Here is a 27,372-nt window from a genome sequence, read left to right as displayed (position 1 = left end):
TATTGTGGCTGCACGAGCCATTGTTGCATAGACATGGGGGATATATCGTCAATGAAAGTAGTAACCTATAGATGTATAGGGCGGAATGGAATGGGTATGTCACACACCCTGCACCCATTATAGATAGGCCCCTGTGCAGGGCGTATCTCATGTGCTTTCGCACTGCGCACACCCCAAAACTGTAAGTATGGGCAATGTAAAATGATACATTTCAAGGCGTAACTGGGTGGTAACGGGGTGCGCTAATGTAGGCAAAGTTTAGTGAATGCGTGTTGACATAACTGCAAACTTATCTCATTACAACCGTCTTAAAAATGCGACTTGTGATAAATAGGTCATTTAGAATCAATTATACCAACAACTTGGTACTTAGTTTTGATATAAAGATTGGAACTCCCCCCCCCCAGTACCTGTGACTGCAGACCTGCATCCTGCTTTCCGCTCATGTAAGTATGTCACCAGCAGACAGCCACGGTAATAACGGGAAACTGAACTTGTCACATTCAACGTCAATACTTTCTTCCCGCGAGGGTCTGCTGGAGAATGAAGCCGCAGGGACTGGAAACAAAATTCTCCGACTTACACTTTTTCGCAGCACGCATTTCATATCCCCCGATGGCCGGGCGCCAGAAAACATTAAATAAAAATGGCAGTACTGCTGATATTAAGCTTTCTCCACAAACCATCATAATAACACAAAACACTTTTTATTGGTCTAATAACTAACTGGGAGAGTGCAGCAAGCTGCTCGCCGGATATCATATAATGGATGTGTTTAATAGTGCGGCCTCCAGTGGGCTCTATATTGGAGTTGGCTGTACAGCACAGACATGAGTAATGGAGACCCCCGCGCTATGTCTGCACAGCCCCTGCTGGGAAGCTGCTGAGAGGTGAAGCCGTTCGGGAATCCACAGTCTGAGTGCATTAGGTTCAACTTCTGACCACCTTCTCATCGCCTCTGAGAGTTCCCTGTTATTAATATATTGCAGCTTATAAATGTACCAGTATAGCACAAGCCAAATACCAGACAGTCTCGGTCATTCGCCTGACTTGCATTCAACCCATCTGAGCACAGAACGTGACTAATATTTTATTCTAAACCTATTGACCCAACATTTTGGCCCATTCAACCCGGGTGACTAATACCCCTATTACACCATGCTAAAAATCCCAGGCTGATCCGCATCAACCTGGGATTTTTGTCGGTGTAAATGGATCCACCCGGGTCCAGGGACTCAGGGATCCAACTCTGGTATCTGGGTCTGATCCAGATTGGAACCCTGTTCCAGCCTCCGGGTCAGACCCAGAACTTTGGGTATAATATGTGCTGTCATATGAGTGAAGGCATCGTGGGTACCATATATATGTGTCCACATTAGGTCCAGGTCCATCCATTTGTATATTACACCGTTAGAGGCATTATGTGGAAAGGAAAGGGGGTTTTATAAGGAGGTGGACAAAGGATTATATAGGAATACGTATATTACTTTAATAGTATAAGAAGATGTCTCCAGTACAGTCAAAGCATTATAACAGCTTACCAGAAATTGTTCTCAGAGGAAATGTTGCCCCATATGTACCATGTAGCAGTCACTTCTAAGAAGCTACTAACTGTAAAGTACCCTGTAAGTTGTAGAAGAAGAGTTTCGAGCAGTGGCGGCTCCATGGTGGGAGCTGCAGCCCAGTCCAAAATTCAAATAGGGGAGCGCACACCAACTGCCAGTGAGTCCCAGCCATCTATGTTTGGCAGCGTTTGAAAGTGACAGTTGGTGTGACTCCCCTATTTGAATCTTGGACTGTGCTGCAGACCCACCTCTGGAGCCGCCACTGGTCCCGAGTGTAGAAATATGAATAAAGCCAACATGAATTGTAGCTAATTTGTTTTACTTACATTTAAAGGGCCTGTTTACTCATTCTTGACGCTAACTATAAATCCGTCTGTCCGCTTATCACGGAAATACAGATTTTTTTAGCGCTATAAGTTAGAATTCCGCGTCAAGGCAAGGGTTTCCTTTCCCTCATCGGCCACATAGTACCGCCGGAGAAGTTCATGGTGAAACGCGCTGCTACCAGGTGCCTATGGTGATTGTGTTTTGACCCAGCATGGAGGAATCAAAGCATATCTAGGCTTTGGAGGTCCCCAGGACAGACTGTTGACACAATCCTACTAGGGACCTGGTCGCAGATTCAACACCAAAAATATGCTTACACAGCTGTCCAAAGGTCTACGTCTGCTGAAAGGATTGTGTCACCGTACACAGTCTTCCCATCTTTGACAGATGAGCTGCCACTCGCAGGCGATGGATTGAGAGAAAAAATGATAACACCAAGAAATTAAACTCCTCTGGTCTGCTGTGGAGAACATTGAATCAATGATAAAAATAATAAAAATATTAGGGTGTGAGGGGGAGAGAGAGCAAGTGTATGAGGCCCAAATTAAATAACTATTTAAAGATGGTAGGCAGGATGTTGTTTGTGTCAATTCAACAAAATTAATTTGTACACGTGCCATGATTTTCACGCGTAATAAACTTGGTGGTTCAGAATTTCTTAAAAAATGAAAGGTGCGTGCAGCGATGCTGTGGCCCGAAAAATTTCTGGACATTTTCGGCATACAGCAGGCGCATGTAGAACATTGCAGCAGCTGCAACAACAATACCATTTGCCAGTTGGCATTTTACCCTTTATATGCTTCAGCGACTGGAGGAACAGCAACAAGCTATCCAAACATACAGCCATGACATAGGGACTGGAAGAGGGTGGGGGTTTTGCCTTAGTCTAGCACAGTGGAGAATACTCTTTGTTTTAGACAAGCTACTGAAACCATTTGAAATTGTATCCATGAGTTCAGACAGTGCAAGTCTGAGTCAGGCGATTCCTGTAATTAAACTACAGGAAAAGTAGCTAGAGAAGCTGAAGGAGAAGATGAAATGTAGAAATTCCACTAAGTATGTTGGACTTGTAGATCAACTAATTTTCCCATTTCACCAGGACCAAAGGGTTTGTAACATCTTGAAATTGGATCGCTAACTTTTGCCACCCATGCTGAATCCCAGGTTTAATCCATACGCAATGTCTTTCTTTCCAACTGGCAAAAATCTTAAGAGATGCAAAGAGCTTCTTGCAATCAAGTTGCCAGCTCAAATGGCATATGACATAGTGACATCTCCTGCTTCAGCTTCTCCTACAAATGCTGCTGCCAGGAAAAAACTGACTTTTTCCAAGAGACCCACTGGATGAGTCAACTCAGTGCACCAGATTGAAACAACATTATTATGAAACAACATCTGGTCAGGTTTAAAAGAATTGCCCACAATTATTTACACCTCTTGCATGACTCAATCTGATACAGTAAGGGTCAATAGAATGGTGGATGATTATTTTAATGATCATTTACAAATTTGCATGTCATGTCACACAGTCCCATTGAATATTGGAAAAAAAAGAGGCAATTTGGAGCCCCTTGTACAAACTAGCTTTGCTTAAAGGCCCCCATACATCAGCAATCTGAAAACCACAATTGAACAATTTGAAGATTTGTTGCCCGATCATTTGCAGATCATTTTTAGCAAACACAGATCTGCCAATCTTGAAAGGCCCATTATTTTACTAGTAACGGTCTGCAAATCTGCTGATCATCTCCATACACTAGCAATCTACAGCCCCAATCGATATGTGAAATCCAATATGTTGGACAATGTGATTTAACAATTCCAATCACTTTTTGGTTGCAATCTGCGATCTGTGAAGCCCAGACATTGCAGATTTTTATACACAATCGATTGCAAATTGCAGAATTGCCACAATCGATTGCTGATGTATGGGGACCTTTACTTAAGCTGCCTACCCTCCAGTGTGTACTCGGAAAGTGTTTAGCACAGCCGGGAACCTTGTGACCGATCAGCGTAGGGGGCTACTTCCTCAAAATGTGGAAAAACTGATGTTCATAAAGATTAACTACAAATTCTATGAGGAAAACCTTTGCCGCCAATTACAACAAAGTACAGAGACTTTTGCAATGGCGGATTCTAGTGGGGATGAGCTAATATTGTGTGATGATGATGTTAACACTGATGAGGATTAGGATGTTAATGACATCTTCCAGTGGTGACGAAGATTTACCGCACTGTTAGCGCCTTAAGCCCAATGGTAGCTTGTTTTGTGGGGGGGCCCAAACAAACCAAGCTCTTCAGCCACAAAAGTGGAAGTCCCTATCACTGAAGTGCAGCACTTGGTTTGTTAAACTGTGCATGTCCTTTTTAATTTAGAACATAAGGGAGGAAGGTTCCAAGGACAATTCCATCTTGCACCACTTTTCATTATGGGCTTTGTCAAGATGTGTGTGTTTCACAGGCAGTGTACTGTATGTTACTGTACTTTACTGATTTGCTGTTTGGATTCAGGGCCTGATTCAGACCCGGACGCTAAGTTGCGCTCGCTCGCTCTGAGCGATGGTCGTCTGTCTGCGCATGCGTATAAGTCGCAGTGCTCGTGCGCAAACTAGTACGAGCAATCGTATTTTGCTCACTCGCCCTGAAAAGACTGCCCAGTGGAATGAGTGACAGATAGTGGCGTTTGTGGGTGGGAACGGGATGTTGCTTGTGAATGGGGGAGTGGTGCTGCGAATGCAGGCGTGTCTGACGTCAGAACGGAGTTTAATGGGTGTGCATAATTAGCAAAGTAGCGTCACTGAACACGTAACTTGGTTGTTTTTTACCCTGAACTGCTTGCAGTGCTTGCGGGAGGGTAAGGCTACTTCAAGCGCTGCGAGCAGCTCCGATGGCTCTCGATGTTACTGATTAATCCTTCAAATACCGGAGATGCGAGTGGCAAGGGGGCCACTTTAAACAATTGCGAGCGCAATATGCCATCGCTCGCTTAGACATAGAGGGCATCCTTACATCGCAAAGAGCGAGCTCATGATTTGCATAGACGGCCCATTTTTGACAGCGAGCGGCTGCAAATAGTGACCGGGTCTGAATCAGGCCCTCAATTTCCACTTTAAAAATCTCAATTGGGATTTTGGAAGCTTGTTTTTGTTATAGTTATATTAGCACTAATCCATTAATGCTTTACCTGGAGTTCACTAAATGTGACTTTAAACCAACTACAGTTTTAAAAAAGTGACTAATGCTAAAATGAAATGTAAAATCCTTGTCAAAATTAACACTGGTACATAGGGCCTGTTTCATGTTGTACAGTAATGCCATCCAGAGCCGGCTCTAGGGGTGTTCGACCAGTGCAGCCGCACAGGGGCGCCACTCGTAGAGAGCGGCACCCCTCCCCAGCATCCCGATTTCAGCGGGACAGTACTGTCAGTACAGTACTCCATAATCATCGGAATAGCGTACAACCCTGGATCAAGCCCATAGGGCCTGATTTTGAGCTGGGCGCTGCGTCGATGTCGGAGGCAGTACATCAATATAAATGTAATCAGCTCCTAACGGTCATGTATCTAGCACAGTCTTTGAAATGAAAGTTAAAAGCTGATTGGTTGCTATGGGCAACTACTCCACTTTATCTTGCTACATCCCCTCTTGTGTGAGGTGGTACTCCCAGCAGTTACAGTACCACACAGAAACGTAACCTTTTTTTTATATTTCATTTGCTTCAGGATTATTCTTCTTAAAAATGACTCTAATGAAGCCAAATTCACAAAGCTTAAAATAATTGCAAAAAATGTTACAGATTCAGATATTCCTTGTTTCACGCTAAAACTGACTTTAAAAATAAATCTCAGCTCTAGAACATGAGTAGTGCGAAGTTGCGCAACATGGTGATCCGCAACTCGCCGTACATCCAAATCTGCATCCGGCCCGACGCATCGTTGAGTGAAATCACTAATATATCCCATTGTTTCTTCCTCTTCTTCTGCAGTTGCCCCGGTGGTGGAACCCAAGTTCATGGATATCCGCCAGGCGATGCAACGCAATGTTACATTGAGATGCAACATGCTAAAAGGGAGCCCCCTCAAGTTGGCTACCGCAGTGTGGAGGTTTAATCGGAGTCTGCTGAGCACGCCCCCCCTCGAGCAACAGGAATATTCTGAGTATAAGATCAATAGTCTGAGCCGAGAGACCAGCGGCACCTACGAATGTACCATCTCCAATGACGTGGGGTCTGACGCCTGTGTCTTTCAGGTGACCGGTAAGTATTGGTGCTATATCATATCGGTCTGAGACATTTAATAATGATTCTAATTTCTGATGGCATATTTTGTTTACTTTCCTGTTCGGCGTTGTCCCGCAGTGTCCCCCTCCTTGGCGGCATCCTCCGCTGTGTTGCTGGCAGTCTACCACTGCCGGCAATGGACGGCTGATAACGGGCGCTGAAAGGGAGGGGGCCGCAGGTATTGATTACCCGGATCCAGAATTGTCTGAGGGGCCTGACAAGCTGTGGAGGAGCGGAAATGACCCCTTCCACAGTGCTCGCGCTGCAGGGGGTCATTTCTCCTTCTCCACAGAATGCCAGGACCCTCAGGAGCGGCCATCTAGTATTTATATTGGTTTTTTTTTTCTTTGATGGGGCGTGGCCATGCCTCCTGGAATTTGGTCACTCCCCCTTCTATCTGCCGGGCCTACAGTTTGTTTCGGCTGCCCAAGATGAATAATGCGCATGTGCGATGGTCGTCTGCGCGTATACGCATTCTGTTCTGCATCTACCTGGCGTGGACTCAGTAAAGCCTGGAGAACTCCCACGGATGATCACTTTAAAGCGGAAATGAAGCTGCTCTTTGTTTTTTTTTTTAAGAAGATAACAAACTGGTGTAAATGATCGAGCGAGTCTTTGCAGTGCTATTCCTGAGAAAATGAAGTCGGCAGCTTCTTAATAAGCTACTGCTTTGCTACTGACGCCAATATCCAGGGTCATCTCTTCCATTGGGCTTGTTGGGCAGTTGCCCAAGGGCCCAACGCTTGTAGGGGCCCGCCAACCCGCCCCCCCTGCAGCCGTGGCCAGTTGGTATATTTGTGATATATTTATAAGCCGGCCGCTGGTGCACTGTATTCTGATCTGACCTCTTTGGTGGGCGTGCCGGGGGCGTGGCTGCCCAGATGGAGGCGTTCCCATGGGAACACCTACCGTCTCGGGCCGGCCCCACTGACATCACTAGTGATGTCAGTGGGAGTGCTTTTGGCTCTGACAGAGCCGAAAGCACTCCAGGGCTTGCGGCCACGAGACCCTACTGCAAGGGTCTCGTCGCAAGCCCGATGGTCGCGATGGTTTTGACCATCGCGACCATCATTTTGGCCGCTCGCTATAGCTGTGGGTGGTCACCCACAGCTATGCGAGCGGCCAGGAAGCCGCTCCAAAAAGTAGGAGGGACGGCTTTGATTCAGAGCGAGCACTCTGTCAGAGCGTCTGGCTCTGAATCAGGGCCAGAGTCTCTCTGCATGTGTGGGAGGTCTGATTGGCATGCAGGAGGGTATAATTTTTTTTCCCGTGAATGGTTGGGTATGGGCCCCAGTGCATTGCTTTGCCCAGGGCCCACACTGCTGTTAAGACAACCCTGCCAATATCGGACACAGGAGAGAGGTGACGTTATGCGATGCGCACATTGTGATGCTGACTGTGCTGTCATTGGTGGTTCAGTAACTTTATGATGCTGACAGACTGATGACAGCAGAGCAGACTGTTAAGGAAGAGCACTGAGCGGCAGAGGGATAACGGAGGCGGAGGGTGGAATTCCCTACAGACTGCATTTAAAAGTTCAACAAAAGTTCAAGAGCAGTTTACATTGTATCAAATAAAGCCATATTGTAGAAAGCTGCATGTAAATGTCCTGGACAGTGACAATCAGGGGTTAAGGCGCAAACCGAAATCTTCTGAGAGCCTTATTCAGTTTGTCTCTGGGTATTGGTAGTAACTTTAATACCTCTTACTATAAGTTAACGGCTTTTGAGGGAATATTTTTGTTTTTGACATTTCACTCGTGAAAGTTTTTTTGTATTAGTGGAAAAAATATTTTTTATTTCTTTTTTTTTTTTTTCGCATTTTGGAAAAACTATAAACTGATGTAACCAGAACTGTGTGAATCGCAGTCGGCTTCATATTGCCGCCCAGTCGTCCAGCAATATAAAAACATTAGCAGAAAATTATTGAGTTATGTTATAGTTTTATTTGCTTGAAAACGTTCCAAGAAAAATAAATAAATAAATAAATAAAACCTCAATTCCTTAATTAATTAAATACGTTTTGTAAATCATTTCTTAAATCTTGTTTATTCCTTGTGACAGTGTTTCCTGATTTTCCCAGGCAAGGCCTACAGCCCCGAGTTCTTTTACGACACAGAAGAACCGATTGAAACAAGCAGGCACAACTATTCCTACCTGGTCCAGTGGACGCAGAAGGAACCCCAAGCAGTGGATCCAGTAACGAGTTACAGGCTGGAACTGAAACCGGTAAGAACTGGAAGCCGGATATATTAATGGTTCTTTTTGTTGCAGTATTGTGTTTTATATACAGTATGTAAAATGTGTGTACAATTATATAGCGTGACTGGATAAGCAAAGTTTTACAAAATGACGGTACATGGAGCGAAACATAGTACTGATGGGCAGTGACGTGCGATGAGGTAAATGGCTGGGGAGGCACACATGGAGATGGGTCTGAGTGCTGGGAACCTGTCTAAGATTCAGTGTCCATTGATTCTCCTACTTGCATCACTGTGTATTCTCTTGCTGCTGAGCTCTGATCTCTAAACACTGTAGTGTACTTCCTGGTCACATGACACATCCAAGATGTCCATCAGTGCTCAAGGCACGCCCCCATATACACAGAGGCATGCCTCTATTAGCTCTCTTTCTGTGCAGCATACTGCCCATGGTGTGGCCCCGCCCACAGCTCTGCAAGCAGTGTATAACTATACAGAAGCGAGGCCGAGCTGTTGCTGTCTCATCTCTTGTCTCCCTGCAGTCCCAGAGAGCTCCACCACAAAGATGGAGAGTGTTAACTATGAAAATGATTGCAATAAACAAAGAAGATGTTTATTAGTTATACATATCATATTTGTATTATTCTAATCATTTTTATATCACATCTCAGGAGTATAACAGGGGAGGCGCTGCCTCTGCTGCCTACCCTGACTGCACGTTCCTGCTGACGAGTGTGTTTAGGAGCTTATATCTAATTATTTATATATGTAATCATAGGTATTAGTTAGTACATCTTTCTGGATGGCAGGGAAAGGGGGTGTAAAGTTATTTGACTATTATGCATAGCTGAATGGGAGGATGATAGGCAAGTGGACAGTAGATATATTATATTATAGATGAAGTCCTTAAAGTTTAGAACAAAAAAACATCCTCCCACTCCCCTCTCCATGTCACTTTACCTCACATCCATCCACACAGTATTAATTTCCCTTCCTGCCCACCTTCTACTGACTCCCCTTCTAGCACTGGAGTCCGCATCATCGCTACACTCTATTCAGCTCGATCCCCCAAATTAATCTCACCCCCACGCTATAGCAACCCTGATAATCTCATTCAAATCTCTCCAACAAACTCTGTCCCTCTATCCTGTGCCCTCTGGAATGCCAGGTCAGTCTGTAATAAACTGGTCCCAACCCATGACCTTTTCATCTCCAACTCCCTGAATCTCCTAGCTATTTCTGAAACCTGGATTTCACCCTCTGACACCGCTTCTCCTGCAGCTCTCTCCTCTGGGGGCCTCACCTTTTCCCACACCCCACGACCTGGGGGTCACCATGGTGGTGGTGTTGGGGTCCTTCTATCCCCTGGTTACTCATACCAACCCATTCCCTCTGAACCATCCCTCACATTCTCTTCATTTGAAGTCCATGCTATATGCCTCTTCCACCCAGTACACCTCCAAGTAGCTGTCATTTACCGTCCCCCTGGCCCTCCCTCCAAGTTCCTTGACAACTTTGCTTCCTGGCTCCCTCACTTTCTCTCCTCAGACCTTCCCTCCATTATCCTAGGTGACTTCAATATTCCAATTGATATCCCCACAGAATCCTCTGCCTCCAAACTCCTCTCCCTCACATCGTCACTTGGTCTCTCCCAATGGACCTCCTCACCCTCCCATGTGAGTGGCCATGTGCTTGACCTGGTCTTCACACACCGTTGTGATATTTCTGACCACCTCAATTCCCCATTCCCTCTTTCTGACCATCACCTTCTCTCTTTTAACCTGTCCCTCTCTCCTTCCCCTCCTCTACCTCCAAAAGCCTCCATTACTAAGCGTAACATTGACACTATCGACACAGGTTCCTTTTCTTCCCTGCTTGACTCACTTCTCTCCCCTATCCTCTCTCTCTCCTGCCCTGAACAAGCCACCTCCCTATACAATGCCTCCCTTACTTCTGCTCTGGACTCTGTTGCCCCAGCGATCACTATTCACACTCGCAGATCTACTCCTCAACCCTGGCATTCCAAATGCACCAGATACCTGCAAAAGTGTTCTCGAACTGCTGAGCGACAGTGGAGAAGATCACGCTCTAAGGCAGATTTTCTCCATTTCAAATTTATGCTCTCATCCTATAGTGCTGCGCTCTCCCTCTCTAAACAGTCATACTTTAAGAAACTCATCTCCTCTCAGTCCTCTAATCCCCAGCGTCTCTTCACTACTTTCAACTCCCTCCTTCGCCCACCCCCTCCTCATCTCCCCTCCTTGCCCACTGCCCTTGACTTTGCTACCTACTTTACATCTAAAATTGATTCCATACGTCAGGACATCATATCCAACCAGTCCCCCAGCTCTCCACCTCCTCCTTTCCCTAGTCACCTCTCCCCATCAACTTTACCAACTCTAACATCCTTCTCCCCTGTATCTGGAGAGGAAGTCATGGCCCTCATCCGGTCCTCCCCCCCTTCCACCTCCCCCCTTGATCCCATCCCCTCCCGCCTCCTCCGCTTCCTCTCTCTCTCAGCCTGCTCCCATCTTGCCCACCTCATTAACCTCTCCCTCTCATCAGGCACTGTTCCTTCTGCATTCAAACATGCCCTTGTCTCCCCCATTCTTAAAAAACCTACCCTTGATCCTAACCTTCTTTCTAACTACCGTTTCCCATCTCTCTCCTCCCCTTTGCCTCCAAACTCCTTGAGCGGATTGTCTACAACCGCCTTACCAAATTTCTTTCCTCCCACTCCCTCCTTGACCCTTTTCAGTCTGGCTTCCGTTCACTCCACTCCACTGAAACTGCCCTCACAAAAGTCAGCAATGACCTCCTTGCTGCCAAATCCCAAGGCCACTACTCTCTTCTCATTCTCCTTGATCTCTCTGCTGCTTTTGACACTGTGGACCACCCTCTCCTGCTGAATATCCTTCACTCCCTTGGTTTACATGAAACTGCCCTCGCCTGGCTGTCATCCTACCTCTCTGACCGATCTTTTTCAGTTTCCTCTCACGACTCCTCCCCCCCACAGCCTCTTACAGTAGGTGTTCCCCAAGGTTCTGTTCTTGGTCCTCTCCTATTCTCCCTCTATACTTCCTCTCTAGGTGAACTCATCAGCTCTTTTGACCTCCATTATCATCTCTATGCTGATGATACTCAAATCTACCTTTCCTCCCCTGATCTCTCCCCCTCTCTTCTGATTCGTATCTCCAACTGTCTCTCTGCTGTCTCTTCCTGGATGTCCCAGCGATTTCTTAAACTTAATATGTCTAAGACAGAGCTAATCATCTTCCCACCCTCCCACATCACCTCACTTCCCACTATTTCTTTATCAATTGATAAAGGTGCGCTGTCTTGGAGTTATCCTGGACTCATCCCTCTCCTTCAAACCACATATCCAGAACCTTTCCATCTCAAAAATATTTCTAAGATCAGACCCTATCTCACCCAGGATGCTACTAAAACCCTCATACACTCACTGGTCACCTCCAGATTGGACTATTGTAACCTCCTCCTATCTGGCCTCCCCAAATCCCATCTCTCTCCTCTCCAGTCTATCCTTAATGCTGCTGCTCGGCTCATCTTCCTCTCCAAACATTCTGCATCTGCCTCCCCTCTCCTACAAGCCCTACACTGGCTCCCCTTCCCTTTCAGAGTCCAATTTAAGGTTCTCACGCTCGCTCACAAAGCCCTCACCCAATCTTCTCCCATATACATCTCTGATCTCGTCTCCCTTCACGCTCCTCTCCGCCCTCTTCGCTCAACTAATGCACGCCGCCTTTCATGCCAGCTGATTACTTCCTCCCACTCCCGCCTCCAAGATTTTGCCCGCACTGCTCCCCACCTCTGGAACTCTCTCCCACTCCGCATCAGACTATCCACCTGTTTGCAATCCTTCAAACGGGCTCTCAAGACCCACTACTTCATCAAAGCCTTCCAGCTATCATTCTAACTCCTTGCTACATGCTCCTTCGTCCCCATCTGTGTCAACCCAGTTTGTCTTCCCCCACCTTTTTAGAATGTAAGCTCTCACGAGCAGGGCCATCTACCCTCTTGTGCTTCTCCTTACTATAGTGTCATTTACTTACTCACCACTAGGGCACCTAACACTTGGTTCCTTATGCTGTTGCTTATCTGGGTGATGTGGTCACTAATGTAGCAATATATATTATCCATGTCCTGTATTGTATTGTTCTGTAAGTCACTTGTATACAATTTGTTTTTGGACTTTGTAAGGCGCTGCAGAACACTTGTGGCGCCATATAAATAAATGATAATAATAATAATAATAATGGTGGCCTATGATCTTGTACAGGTATCCATACTTCTGACATGAAATTGTAATTAAATATTTTTTTTTATAACTAAAATTCAGTAATTAAATGAGTTTTCAACCTTCAGATAACTTTGATTTATTGGGCTGTATATGCAAATGTTTACTTAATAGCAATGAATAATGTGTGTGCGTTCTATCCAGGGGCAAGATATAAACTGCTCTGTCTGGTAGCAAAAATCACCTACTAATATGACACCTGCCTGGTAATGCAATGTCATTAGTAAAAGTTGCAAGAGGGCGTTAGGTATAAACCAAAAAATTCAAATGACCATTTGTTGGTAAACATGACTTTTTAGTGAATAAAACACAATCTACTACGGGAAGGGTATGAAATACCGGCGGCTCAATAGCCGTAACCAAGAACACTGCTGATCCCGACGGGGGAGGTAAGTACCCTACCCCAATCCCCCCCTAACCCTAACCCTCCCTTAGTGGTGCCTAACCCTAACCTCTCCCCCCTAGTACCTAACCATAACCTTCCCCTGGGGGTGCCTAACCCTAACCCCCCCTTCTCCCACCCTAAACCTAGCCCGCCCAGTGGGGTGCCTAACCCTAACCTCCCCCTGGGAGTGTCTAACCCTAACTCCTCTCCCCGTAGCCTAACTGCCCCACCTACCCACCGGGTTGCCTAACCCTACCCCCAGGGACAGTGCCACACTTACCGGCGTCCGGACGTTCGGGCCTCCAGGGTTCGGGATGCCGACGCCGGTATCTCAATATCATTTGGGATAGCGGCGTCTGCATTTTGCCGGAGGACGGAATTCCGGCGTTGGTATATCCGCGACCGGGATCCCGTCCGCCGCCAATTTAACTACATCCTCTTACTACAGTATAATGCAATGTCTCCACTACAATAAGGACAACAACTATTAGGATATATATTTCTAGTCTAAGCCTTTAATCTCAGGATTTCCGATGAGAGACCGCGATGTCTGCCCACTGATAAAGCGCATTATTTTCTTGACCTGGACGACTTCTTAGACTGCAAATAGCTTCTAGACTAGTGAACAGACCTTTATGCAGTTATTGATTTGCGTGTAGTGTTGACTTGTCTTTATATTAGCCGGCGAAGAGGCTCTTTACATAAGCGCCGCGGCGGCCTCCTTCCTCCCATTATCCTTTCACCAGAGGAGCATTAATGAAATCACTCTGTAGTGAAGGAGCCCACGCTCCACACTTCATATATAAAGGGTATTAAAAGCATTCCCGTGCCTGAGTGTGATCAGCGGATTAGCAGCGTAGCTGACAAACACGGGGCCATTAAGGATGAATATAGGAACTCAAGGAAAGGTCACGCTGTGCTGTATACCTAGGGGTAAATTTATTAAAGTGAGAGTTTTTAGAAGAGAGTTTTAAAAGTGATGTTGCCTATAGCAACCAATCAGATTCTACTTAACATTTAACTAGCACCTCCTAGAAGATAATAGCTAGAATCTGATTGGTTGCTATGGGCAACATCACTTTTAAAACTCACTTCTAAAAACTCTCACTTTAGTAAATTGAACCCCTAGTATGGACGCCTGTGATGGATATATCCTGAATAGTGATCAGCAAAGTTGCAGCAGAACAGGAACTTTGTACAACTGCAAAGTTACAGCAATCCTGCATCATCCTGTCACATTGTATTGTTCCATGTTTTACTGGATGCATAGTCTACACATAGAGGAGGGCAGTGACAATCAATTTATCCCTTCCTCTCATGTGTTTTGGGTGTAAGAATATACAACACTTATTTATTCATTATCAATGCTTGAACTCCAATTTTTTAACCCCATGGTAATAATAAATGAACAGCCCCTCCTTTGCCTATGACATCATGACGTCACGCATAGGGGGCAGGGCCACCAGCACCCTCAAGGGCAGTAGTGCCTGGCGCGTCTTCAAGACGCTCATTGCAGACGCACACACGATGCAATGCATTCCGGTGCTTCGTCCCGGCGGGTACCATCTTTAGATGGCGTTACCTAATAGAAGCCTATGGGCTTCTTATCGGGACACACTCTGAGAGGGATCTAAACGTACCCCTCCCAGCTCCCCCCACGGCTGCGCATGTGCAGAAGGACGCCAGGGGGACTTCTGGCTGTTAAACACGGAAGTCCCTCTATCCGAGGGTATCGCAAAGGACAGCGCTTATCAATTTAAATCACATTTCTAAGTACATACTGCAGTATGTACCCGATAAGAGGCGGGATGTAACGCATGGCGGATGCGATGTTTAGTACATCCCGCCCTGTATGTGTTGAATAGGTGTCTAACTGGTGCGCTGCAGAGTCATCAGGTTTCAGCTGGCGTCTTTCGGAATTGCTGACATTGGGCCGATTCTGTGTCGCCGCCATGCCGCTATCCTCGCAAGCGGCTAATGTTTTTTTCATCAGCGCATAGCGATTGTACAAAGTCGCAGTACAGATTCAGGCGTATAGGCAGTAATGAAAGAAGTCCACCTTCCGTAGAGCTAGTGCGATTTTCAATGGTGCGACCGATGATGAGTCTAAAGACGCACAGATGTGCACCAGGGAAGGGCTTTATAGCGGCATTAGCGCAAAGTCGCAGTCGCAACTGCGGCAAAACATGCTGACATGGGCGTGGCTGCATCTGATTCAGATTCCCCATTGGGTCTATTTTTTTAACCGCTCCCCATCATAAGTAAATATTTTATGGTTGTCAATAATTCCATGAATGCTGTTTGGCAGAAAAGAAGGCTCTGTCCGCGGGTCTATAGATGGGAGAGAATAATGCATTATTTATATGCTACATCTATGACTATATATATTGATACACATTACTGCGCCCCACCGAGGATTTGGTACTAGGTCGCTGACCTGCCATCTCTCCACACTGACCTTCTCATAAATAAAAGGAAGTGACCTTTCCGTCTATAATATCATCGGAGCCAGAGCCTCTTCTCCCCCCAGTCGCTGGCTGTTTAGTGATGTGAGATATATTATTTCTGACAGGTGCCTACAGATTGTGCAGGTCGGTGCGCTCTGTGTTCACTACGGCCTTTCGGAATATATGATATTACACATAAAACTACATTGCTTATTATTACAGATGTGCCGCTCGGTTCTCCAGAAATACGAATCCACCCGAATTTCGTGAATCTGAACAGATCTGAGTCGCGGTTCTGATCTTCCCGAGGTTCGGAAATTTGGATTTTAAATATGAATTTCGGGGTTTGGATTGCAAAAAATGACGTGATTTTAGCTGTTTTTAAAAAACATTATATCAATTTTTTTTACTTTTTTTGTTAAAAACCCAGATCCAAAACCAAAACATGAAGAATTCAGATCCAAAACACGGGGTCAGCGCACATTTCTACTAATTATATTTATATATATGTTGGTAACTCATTGGAACAGTACTGTCTACATAATATACAATAATTTTGGCACCGTCAATTCAACTTTTTTAAATCAGTTATACTTATCACTGGTAAACTGCATGAAGGGGCCCATTTATGAATTATCTGTGTTTTGACCCGATAATTATAATTTCTTATTGCCTCTATTGGCACCAATGCGAAATTATCTATGGCCGGCTTGCATTAAGGAATACAAGCAGGGACAGGGTCTACGAATGACCTTAGCTGCTGGGGTCAAGCCCGCCAGCTTCGCATTCCGGAGCTTCGTGAATTTGGCAAGAAAGCAGCCCCCTTAGGTTTTTTTAGTTACTTTTAAAAATGAGAACTATATATTATATAGGGGCCTGTTCATCATCACTTAATTTCTACAAAAGCAGGTGAAAATTTACATTTTCACCTTCAAATTGTAGAAATAAAGTTATCGGGCCATTCATTACAAAGGTAAAACAGGAGATATCACAGATATCTCCTGCTTACCTTCCTCTCCTGGAATGGCCCGCTGTCCCCATACACTAGTATCACAGTTATCCCCACATACCTTCCTCTGGCAGAATGGCCCGCTGTCCGCATACACTAGTATCACAGATATCTCCTACTTACCTTCCTCTGGCGGAATGGCCTGCTGTCCCCATACACTAGTATCACAGATATCCCCTGCTTACCTTCCTTTCCCGGAATAGCCCGCTGTCCCCATACACTAGTATCACAGATATCTCCTGCTCACCTTCCCCTTGCGGAATGGCCCGCTGTCCCCATACACTAGTATCACAGATATCTCCTACTTACCTTCCTCTTGCGGAATAGCACGCTGTCCCCATACACTAGTATCACAGATATCTCCTGCTTACTTTCCTCTTGCGGAATAGCACGCTGCTCCCTTACACTAGTATCACAGATATCTCCTGCTTACCTTCCTCTTGCGGAATAGCCTGCTGTCCCCATACACTAGTATCACAGATGTATCCGGCTTACCTTCCTCTTGCGGAATGGCCCGCTATCCCCAAACACTAGTATCACAGATATCTCCTACTTACCTTCCTCTTGCGGAATGGCCCGCTGTCCCCATACACTAGTATCACAGATATCTCCTGCTTACCTTCCTCTTGCAGAATGGCCCGCTGTCCCCATACACTAGTATCACAGATATCTCCTGCTTACCTTCCTCTTGCGGAAGGCCCGCTATCCCCATACACTAGTATCACAGATATCTCCTGCTTACCTTCCTCTTGCGGAATAGCACGCTGTCCCCATACACTAGTATCACAGATATCTCCTGCTTACCTTCCTCTTGCGGAATGGCCCGCTGTCCCCATACACTAGTATCACAGATATCTCCTACTTACCTTCCTCTTGCGGAATGGCCTGCTGTCCCCATACACTAGTATCACAGATATCTCCTGCTTACCTTCCTCTCACGGAAAGGCCTGCTGTCCCCATACACTAGTATCACAGATATCTCCTGCTTACCTTCCTCTCACGGAAAGGCCCGCTGTCCCCATACACTAGTATCACAGATATCTCCTGCTTACCTTCCTCTGGCGGAATGACCCACTGTCCCCATACACTAGTATGGGGACAGAATTCATCAAGCTCCGAAAGTATAATATTTTTGGAGCTTGACTGCGGGAGCATTCTCCATCTTCAGATGGCGTTTGCTCCTGCTTGCTTCGAGTAACCCATTCCTTCCCTATGGGTAGTAGGTCCGGGTTGCAAAGAGGGACCCTTTTGGATCCCTCCGGCTCTTTCTGCCGGACATTGGTGTGGTAGCCTCGGGACTTTCCGCAGCATTGTAAAACGCTCCTATGACAACAGCGGACATGTGTTCATCGTGGAGCTTTCACAATGAATAGCATGCTACCAATGGATGCAACATGTTTACCGATAGTCTGGGGGAAGTAATTCTTTGTGATAGAGGGACTTCCGTGTTTATGATCCAGGAGTCCCTCTAGCGTCTATGCACTCGCAGAATGACGTGCACACCGCGGGGGGAGCTTGGAGGGATCCGATTTGATTCCTCTCAGGGGGAAGTGCGGTAAGAAGCCTATAGGCATCTATTGGGTAATGCCACAGGTCCAATCTGCAGAATGTATGGCGTTCCAGAGCATGGCACATATGGATATGCCCCCAAAACTCTGAAAACAGGGGGTATTCTGAGTTTTGACCGCAATATAGGCTTTAGAACATCCTGCCCAGTGCCTGATAAATGACAGTTAGAGTTGATTGGTTGCTATAGACAACTTCTCCACAACTTCTCCACTTTTTTTCTCTTTAAAAGGTCTGATACACCTCCCCCTCGTCTTTATAAAGAAATCACTTCATACAAGCAGCTTGTTCGTGCATATATAGGTGACCGGTCTGAATAATACATATTGCCCATTCTCAAAGGACCACTAAATTAAAATGTTTAGGTATGACCTGTGACGGGAGAACTGTCAGTGAACCACGTACAGAGATCTGTTATACCTGAACACCTGCCGCATTTCAATTTAAATCACATTTTAGACCGGCTGCCCGGGAGGCGAGTCCTGCTGTATAATATCCCAGCTTAGTAGCCACTTACTGAGTGTAAAATAAAATTCATTCTTCTCCTGCACCTCCGCGCCCTCTCACCGAGCGCCCCCTGTCCCATACTCCCTGCGGTGGCAGCTATTGACTGTGATTTCCAGGATTCAGGTGCACGATTCAGTGGGGGGCGGGGGTTGTGCGCTCGGCTGGGCCTCACTGAACACTGACTCCAGGCTCATTCAATGCTCTGACCTCCGTGATCATTTCTCCAAGGGGGATAATCATGCGACACTCAGGACACAATAAACAGCTCTCAATCTCTCCTCAATGATCCCTGCTCTGAGATTTTCCTGAAACATAGTGATTTTCTTCTAAGCTGCTATTATTTCTGTTAACTAGACCGTACATTACCTGCCTGCCATGTTCTGTGGAACCACATAAATACACTCCCTTAATTTGTGTATAATATACACAGTATATCTGCTTTTCTGTAGTCTTTTGTTAGAAAAAAAGATAACTACATATAGCAAAGAGCACCCTAAGAAGACCTCATTGGCTTTTTCCCATCCTCTGGTAAATAACTTCTGTTGTTACTCTTCCACCTGCTCCCGAGTTTTATTTCCTGCAATATTCCTTCTAAACCGAGCGATTTATAGTCAAAGAATTGAAAAGACCGATGTGGGCGTCCAGGATGCATGGCTGTTATTCACATGCCTAAGAGGTACCTTAACAGGCTCCCGGCCAGAACTGAACTGAATATATTTTGAATGAAAACAGCGCAAAAATATTGTGGGGATTTAAACTGCTGCACGTAATAGTTCAAACTTAAACATTTATTTCAAACAAATGAGTCATGATGACATATTAGAACATGCAAATGAGAAATTCATAAATAAATAAATAAATAGCTCTGTCCAAAACAAAATATTCATACCATCCATTTTTGAATGTTTTGAGAAAAAAACAATGGATCAAAAACTTCTCTTAATAATCTCACTCCATGGAATCATCTCTTATGGTGCATACACACGGTCAGATTTTTCCTTCAGATCTGAATGATAACGATTTAAAAATCGTTCAGTCGTTCATATCTGAAGGAAAATCTGACATATCTGACATGCCTGAACGATGAACGATGCGCGTTCCCGTTTGTCAGATAACGATATCTGACATCTGATGTGTTTGCAGTCAGACTTGGACGATTCCATTCATTTTAATGCAGTCAAAAATCGTTCAAATCGTTCAAAACTCTGGTAAAATCGTTCAAATCGTTCATCTGACAAATCTGACCGTGTGTATGCTCCATAAAACTGCATACACATACAACGATTTTGTTACCAACGATTTTATGAACGATGTTATGAACGATTTTCTGTCAGATTATCTGTCAGATTTTTTAAAGTGTAATGAACGATTTTTTTGAACTACAAACGATTTTTGCATATTCCCTTAATGAAAATCGTTGAGTTGACAAGTCTGACTGAACTACAAACGTGAACGCGCATGAACTATAATCGTTCATCGTTTGACTCAAAAAGTGAACGATTTTTTCAAACGATAATCGTTAAACGATATCGTTTAATGATAGTCGTTCAAATAATCGTTGTGTGTATATGAAGCTTAAGACTACTACATCCTTAAAGCTGCCCATCCACTAGGCGATTAAACCTAGCGATGGAGCGATAACGACGGTCGTTATCGCTCCATCGCTTGGTAATCGCCTGCAAATCGGGCAGTAAAAGGTTAAACACGACCAGCGATGCGCTTGCCTGCTGGTCGTTTTTAGACATCAGTCATCGCCCGAAATTGACGGTTAACCTGACGACCGCCGTCAGCTTGCCATGTTCGGGGATGATTGATCTGCATACACTGAACGTCTGAACGTTCAGTGTATGCAGTTCACTCCGCGGGAGACGCCGGCATCGTAATTGTGTCGTCGTCCCCCGCATCGTTAAGTGGATGGGCAGCATTACTCTCCATGCAGCTCATCCTTCTGTACATATTGCTGCCTCATTAATCTTCTCTTCTCTTACAAACACACATGAGCTTTTAACTTATCTCTACACACTGACAATAACATCCACAACCTGTCGGCATAAAAAACTTTCAGACAAATCCAACAATTATATTTATATTTCTCTCCTGCTGCTTCTATTAGCTGGTGACATATCACCAAATCCAGGCCCAACCCACATACCCCACCCACAACGAACTATAAATCCAGCTAACCTCATAAACATTGCGTGCCTCCCTGTACCCTCCAAGTCACTAAAATGTGCCTTATAGAATGCACGCTCTGTCTGCAAATAAGCTAAAGTTGGCCACACATCTAAAGATTATGGGCCTGATTCAGACCCACTCGCGAGCGGCTGTACGCTCGCAAGTGGGTCGATGGTCTGCACTGAGCATGCGCACGACGGAGGGAGCTCCGTCGTGCGCATGCGCCAGACACGACGAGCGAAGGACTTTCCTTCGCTCGTTGTGTCCGATCAAAGGGGGCGTGCTGTCAATGTTGATTGACAGCACGCCCCCTTTGGTGGGCGTGCCGGGGGCGTGCCTCCCTGACGGGGGCGTTCCCACGGGAACGCCTCCCGTCAGAAGCCGGCCCACTGACATCACTAGTGATGTCAGTGGGAGTGATTTTGGCTCTGATAGAGCCAAAATCACTCCGGAGCTTGCGGTTGAAAACCTCAACCGCAGGCTCCGGCTCGCAATTTCGATGGTCGCGATGGTCACGACCATCGCGGCCATCAAAATGCACGCTCGTATAGCCTGTGGGTGGTGACCCACAGCTATACGAGCGTCCAGGAGGACGCTCCATGAAAAAGGAGCCCGGCCCTCATGCAGAGCGTGCGCTCTGCTCAGAGCGTACGGCTCTGAATGAGGGCCTATCTGTCCAACCAGCCAACTAGTTGATTGGTTGGAATGAAAATCTGGTAAGGTATGACAGCAAATGACAATCTGCAATTTGCTCCCAAACGCCAAAAAATGGACAAAAACTGTTGTTTGAACAAATTGTTTAGATCAAACATTTAACAAACTTCTCTGACGGCCATTTTCATCTGTTTTCTGGCATTTAGGAGCAAATTGCTGATCATCAGTTACTCCCATACGTTACCAGATTTTCATTCCAACCAATCAACTAGTTGGCTGGTTTGACAGATAATCTTTGGATGTGTGGCCAGCTTAACATTCATCCATGACCTCTTTATTTCAACTAACCTCAACCTTCTGGCAATAACAGAAACATGGCTTACACAATCAGACACTGTCTCCCCTGCTTCACTTTCACATGGTAACCTACACTTCTCACTCACCTCCAGGCCTGATAATTGTAAAGGAGTTGGGGTAGGAATATTACTGTCCCAATCTTTCACATTCACAGTTCTCCCACAGGTACCTTCACTCACATTTACATCTTTTGAAGTACATTCTATCAGGACTTTCACCCCTTTCTCTCTACGAGTTGCTGCTATCTATCGCCCACCTGGGCCACCCCAACAATTTCTGGAACATTTTTCTGCCTGGCTCCCTCACTTCCTATCCTCAGACATCTCCACCATCATTATGGGTGACTTCAATATCCCCATTGACAGTCCACAATCACCTAATGCCCCCAGACTACTCTGTGTAACCTCCTCTCTTGGCCTCTCCCAATGGACCGACTCCTCTACTCATCAGGAGGGCCACTGCCTTGATCTTGTATTTACCAGACTATGCTCAGTTTCTGATTTCACTAATTCTCCTTTCCCTCTCTAAGATCACAACCTTATCACCTGCACACTCTCCTGCATTACATCAACCTCTATGTCATTGAAATCTCCCAAACCTCCTAAAACTCATAGAAATATAAATGCTATTAACTTTCAACAACTATCTACATCTCTACAACAACAACTCTCACCAGTTTCTGCATTCACTTCTCCTGAGACTGCTGCATCACACCTAAACCAGATTTTAGAAAAAGCCCTTGATGAAGTAGCTCCAGCTACCCATCACACACCACGTAGACTTAGACGTCAACTGTGGCATTCTAACTTAACAAGGCATCTACAAAAACTCTCACGTAAAGTAGAACGTCAGTGGCGAAAGTCTCATACTCCAAGTGACTTCCTCACATATAAGACTATCTACAACTCTTATCGTGCTGCTCTGGACGCTGCTAAACAAACATACAGTATTTCCAATCTCTTATGTCTGCTCAAGCCTCTAACCCCAAGTGACTTTTTAATACATTTAAACTGCTTCTTACCCATCCCTCACCCAACCCAACTGCTACTATCTGTGCGCATGATCTTGCTTCCTATTTTAAGGACAAGATTGATAAGATCCGAAATTAAATTATATGCTCTTCCTCAGCTAGTGACCTGCTCAATTCCCTACCTGAACCCTCTGGCTCATTCTCTTCATTTGACCTCACAAATGAAGATGAAGTATCTACTCTCTTCTCATCCTCCTACTCTATTACCTCTCCTCTAGATCCTATACCCTCACAAATCAGTAAAGCTCTGTCTCCTGTGCTCATCCCAACCCTAACTAAAATCTGCAATCTGTCTCTCTCTACTGGCATCATTCAAGCATGCAGTGATTACTCCCATTCTGAAAACACAAAATTCTGACCCCAACACTCTCTCAAATTACCGTCCTATCTCCCAGCTCCCATGCCTTTCCAAGCTACTTGAGAGACTTGTCTACACCCGCCTCACACACTTTTTAAACTCACACAACTTATTGGACCCACTTCAGTCCGGCTTTCGTTCCCAACACTCCACAGAGACAGCACTGACTAAGGTAGTAAATAAATCTGGTCACTGCCAAGGCTAAAGGCCATTACTTACTCCTAATTCTTCTAGATCTCTCTGCTGCTTTTGACACTGTTGACCACTCTCTCCTCATACAAACACTACAATCCCTAGGTCTTAAGGATACAGCTCTCATGGTTCTTTTCCTACCTATCTGAGTGCTCTTTTACTGTTTATTTTTCTGACTCTGCCTCCTATTCGCTACCTCTATCAGTTGGAGTACCGCAAGGCTCTGTCTTAGGTCCTTTGTTATTCTCAATCTATACCACCTCTCTTGCAAACTAATCCACTCTTTTGGATTTCAGTACCATTTGTATGCAGATGATACTCAAACCTACCTATCTTCCCCAGATTTATCACCATCTGTATTGGTCCGGGTCACTGAATGTCTTTCTGCCATTTCATCTTGGATGTCATCTCGCCAGCTGAAACTTAATATTTCTAAAACAGAATTAATTATATTTCCACCGGCCAAAAACAGTTACCAACCTGATCTCTCTATCACGGTTGATAACTCGACAATCCATCCTGCTCCACAAGCTCGCTGCCTTGGTGTCATCCTTGACTCTGAACTGTCCTTTGTTCCCCACATTCAATCTGTCTCAAAATCATGTTACATACATCTAAAAAACATATACAAAATTCGACCATATCTCACACAAGACACTGCAAAAACTCTAATCCATGCACTCATTATTTCCTACATTGACTATTGCATTCGTCTCCTTACTGGTCTTCCCAAAAACAGGCTATTGCCATTACAATCCATTATTAATGCAGCTGCAAGGCTTATTTTCCTTTGCCAAACATTCATCGTCTGCTGCCCCGCTCTGTCAGACCCTCCATTGGTTGCCGGTCTTCTACCATATTCAATACAAAATACTTTTACTTACACATAAGGCCATTAACCAAACCACACCAACATACATCTCTTCACTCATCTCAAAATATCTCCCAACCCGACCTCTCCGCTCAGCACAAGATCTGCGTCTCTCATCCCCACGCATTACTTGCTCCCATTCACGGTGACAGGACTTTCTTCGGACAGCACCCACTCTATGGAATGCCTTACCACGCACAATAAGACTTACATCTAGTCTCCAATCCTTCAAGCGTTCCCTGAAAACTCACCTCTTCAGGCAAGCTTATCAGATTTCAGAACCTCCCACATAACCTTCATAGCTTCCATGTCTAATTACATCCCCGTTCACAGTCGACACATAGGGCCTCATTCAGAGGCGGTCGGAGGATGCAAGCGGTCGCTCAGAAACTGGGCGGCCACTTGCATCCTGACCACCCGCCTCTGTTGCAGTCGTTAGGCTGTGGGTTAACACCCACAGCTCTAATGACCGCTCGGGTGATGGTCGCGATGGTCAGAGACCATCGCGACCATCGGGGCTTACGACGAGACCCTAGGGTAGGGTCTCACTTGTCGTAATGTGATGTGATGTCAGTGGGGCCTCACCCAAATGGCAGGCGTTCCCATGGAAACACCTCCGTTTGGGCTGCCACCCACCCGGCCCACCTTCCAAACGGGGCGAGCTGTCAATCAACATCGACAGCTCGCCCCCTTTGGAAAGAGACCCGCTATGACCAGCGCTGTCGGTCGTAGTGGGTCTCACGCATGAGGGAGCCAGCTCCCTCGTGCACATGCGCACTGGCAAAACATTGAGGTGGCCGTGCGGTTGTAGACCGTACTGCCGCCTCTGAATACTCAATCTCACACACTGTCTTTCTTTCACATATTCCTGACATTTGGCCGACATTCCTGTGTGACTGAATCATGCAGCCCACCAAGAAACTCTGCAGTCTGGCTGGACCAAATTGCAATATATAGCACCTATCCTTGTGTATCAATGCCTATTTCCCTATAGATTGTAAGCTTGCGAGCATGGCCTTCCTACCTATATATCTGTCTGTTATTACCCAGTTTTGTTCTATTAATGTTCCAGTTGTAAAGCGCAACAAAATATCCTGCGCTATATAAGAAACTGTTAATAAATAAATAAAATCCATAATTAGCGGTCCTTGTATTGTGGTAAATCCCTGCAGCTATGTGCAGTCCCACAAGTTAGTTGCTCTGGGGTGCCCAAAAAACGTAACCCTGCTCTGCACCCGACTCTCATGTCACGAATGTGCAGCTCTGTCAGTGAAGAGGAGCTAAGAGGAGCCATACAATAAGTATAGCGCAAGGTGAAGTGCCAGAGGGCGGATGCATGACGCATCACACTCGGGATTCGACTAATTAAAACCTCTACTCGCACTTCACTACTGGGCCACAATGTAATGTACAGTAGGCTCCATGCCGAGGCCCAGGGCAAAAAACAAAGGTCAGATCATTTGAGACCAGGAAGAGCCTTCCTTGGCGTCGGATGGCCGCTGACCATCCAGGTTTTTGAGTTGGACATACAGTATCTTGAGATATTATGCTCAATATACAGTCAGGTCCATAAATATTGGGACATTGACAAAATTTTCAGATTTTGGCCTCTATTCACCACCACAATGGTTTTGAAATGAAACAAACAAGATGTGCTTTAACTGCAGACTTTCAAATTTAATTTGAGGGTAATTACATCCAAATCGGGTGAATGGTGTAGGAATTACAACGGTTTCAATATGTGCCTCCCACTTTTTAAGGGGCCAAAAGTAATGGGACTATCAACTCAAAAGCTATTTCATGGACTGGTTTGGGCTATTCCCTCGTTATTTCATTATCAATTAAGCAGGTAAAAGGTCTGGAGTTGATTCTAGGTGTGACATTTGCATTTGGAATCAGTTGATGTCGACTCTCAATATGAGATCCAAAGAGCTGTCACTATCAGTGAAGCAAGCTATCATTAGGCTGGAAAATCAAAACAAACCCATCAGAGAGATAGCAAAAACATTAGGTGTGGCCAAATCAACTGTTTGGAACATTCTTAAAAAGAAAGAACGCACTGGAGAGCTCAGCAACACCAAAAGACCCGTAAGACCATGGAAAACAACTGTGGTGGATGACAGAAGAATTATTTCCCTGGTGAAGAAAAACCCCTTCACAGCAGTTGGCCAAATCAAGAACACTCTCCAGGAGGTAGATGTATATGTGTCAAAGTCAACAATCAAGAGAAGACTTCACAAGAGTGAATATAGAGGGTTCACCACAAGATGCAAACCATTGGTGAGCCACAAATACAGGAAGACCAGATTAGAGTTTGCCAAACAACATCTAAAAAAGCCATTACAGTTCTGGAACAACATCCTATGAGATGAGACAAAGATCAACTTGTACCAGAGTGATGGGAAGAGAAGAGTACGGAGAAGGAAAGGAACTGCTCATGATCCAAAACATACCACCTCATCAGTGAAGCATGATGGTGGTAGTGTCATGGCGTGGGCATTTATGGCTGCCAATGGAACTGGTTCCCTTGTATTTATTGATAATGTGACTGCTGACAAAAGCAGCAGAATGAATTCTGAAGTGTTTTGGGCACTATTATATGCTTATATTCAGTCAAATGCTTCAGAACTCATTGGACGGCGCTTCACAGTGCAGATGGACAATGATCCAAAGCATACTGCAAAAGCAACCAAAGAGTTTGTTAAGGCTAAAAAGTGGAATGTTATGCAATGGCCAAGTCAATCCCCTGACCTGAATCCATTTGACATGCATTTCACTTGATGAAGGCAAAACTGAAGGGAAAATGCCCCAAAAACAAGCAGGAACTGAAGACATTTGCAGTAGAGGCCTGGCAGAGCATCACCAGTGATGAAACCCAGCGTCTGGTGATGTCTAAGGCCCTGATTCAGAGCCGGACGCTCTAACCAGAGTGCTCGCTCTGAATCAGGGCCCACCTCCATAATTATGGAGCGTCCTCCTGGACGCTCGTATAGCTGTGGGTCACCACCCACAGCATATACGAGCGTGCAGGTTGATGGTCACGATGGTCTTGACCATCGCGACCATCGCCACTGCGAGCCAAAGCCTGCGGTTGAGTTTCTCAACCGCAAGGCCCGGAGTGATTTTGGCTCT

General features: G+C 45.5%; 1 protein-coding gene across 3 annotated transcripts in view; it reads left to right on the top strand.

Moving 5' to 3' along the window:
- MDGA1 (MAM domain containing glycosylphosphatidylinositol anchor 1) overlaps positions 1 to 27,372 on the top strand; it is a 470,589-nt gene that overhangs the window by 361,425 nt on the left and 81,792 nt on the right. For all 3 annotated transcript variants that reach the window (XM_088445362.1, XM_088445361.1, XM_088445359.1), the window contains 2 exons: positions 5,878 to 6,147; positions 8,254 to 8,399. In XM_088445362.1, coding sequence (XP_088301488.1) covers positions 5,878 to 6,147; positions 8,254 to 8,399 — 416 coding nt within the window. The remainder of the gene's footprint in view (positions 1 to 5,877; positions 6,148 to 8,253; positions 8,400 to 27,372) is intronic.

This window comes from Taudactylus pleione, unplaced genomic scaffold (assembly GCF_031769625.1).
Source record: "Taudactylus pleione unplaced genomic scaffold, aTauple2 ptg000378l, whole genome shotgun sequence".
In the NCBI taxonomy this organism is placed as follows: Eukaryota; Metazoa; Chordata; class Amphibia; order Anura; family Myobatrachidae; genus Taudactylus; species Taudactylus pleione.
This window is presented reverse-complemented; position numbering and strand designations above follow the sequence as displayed.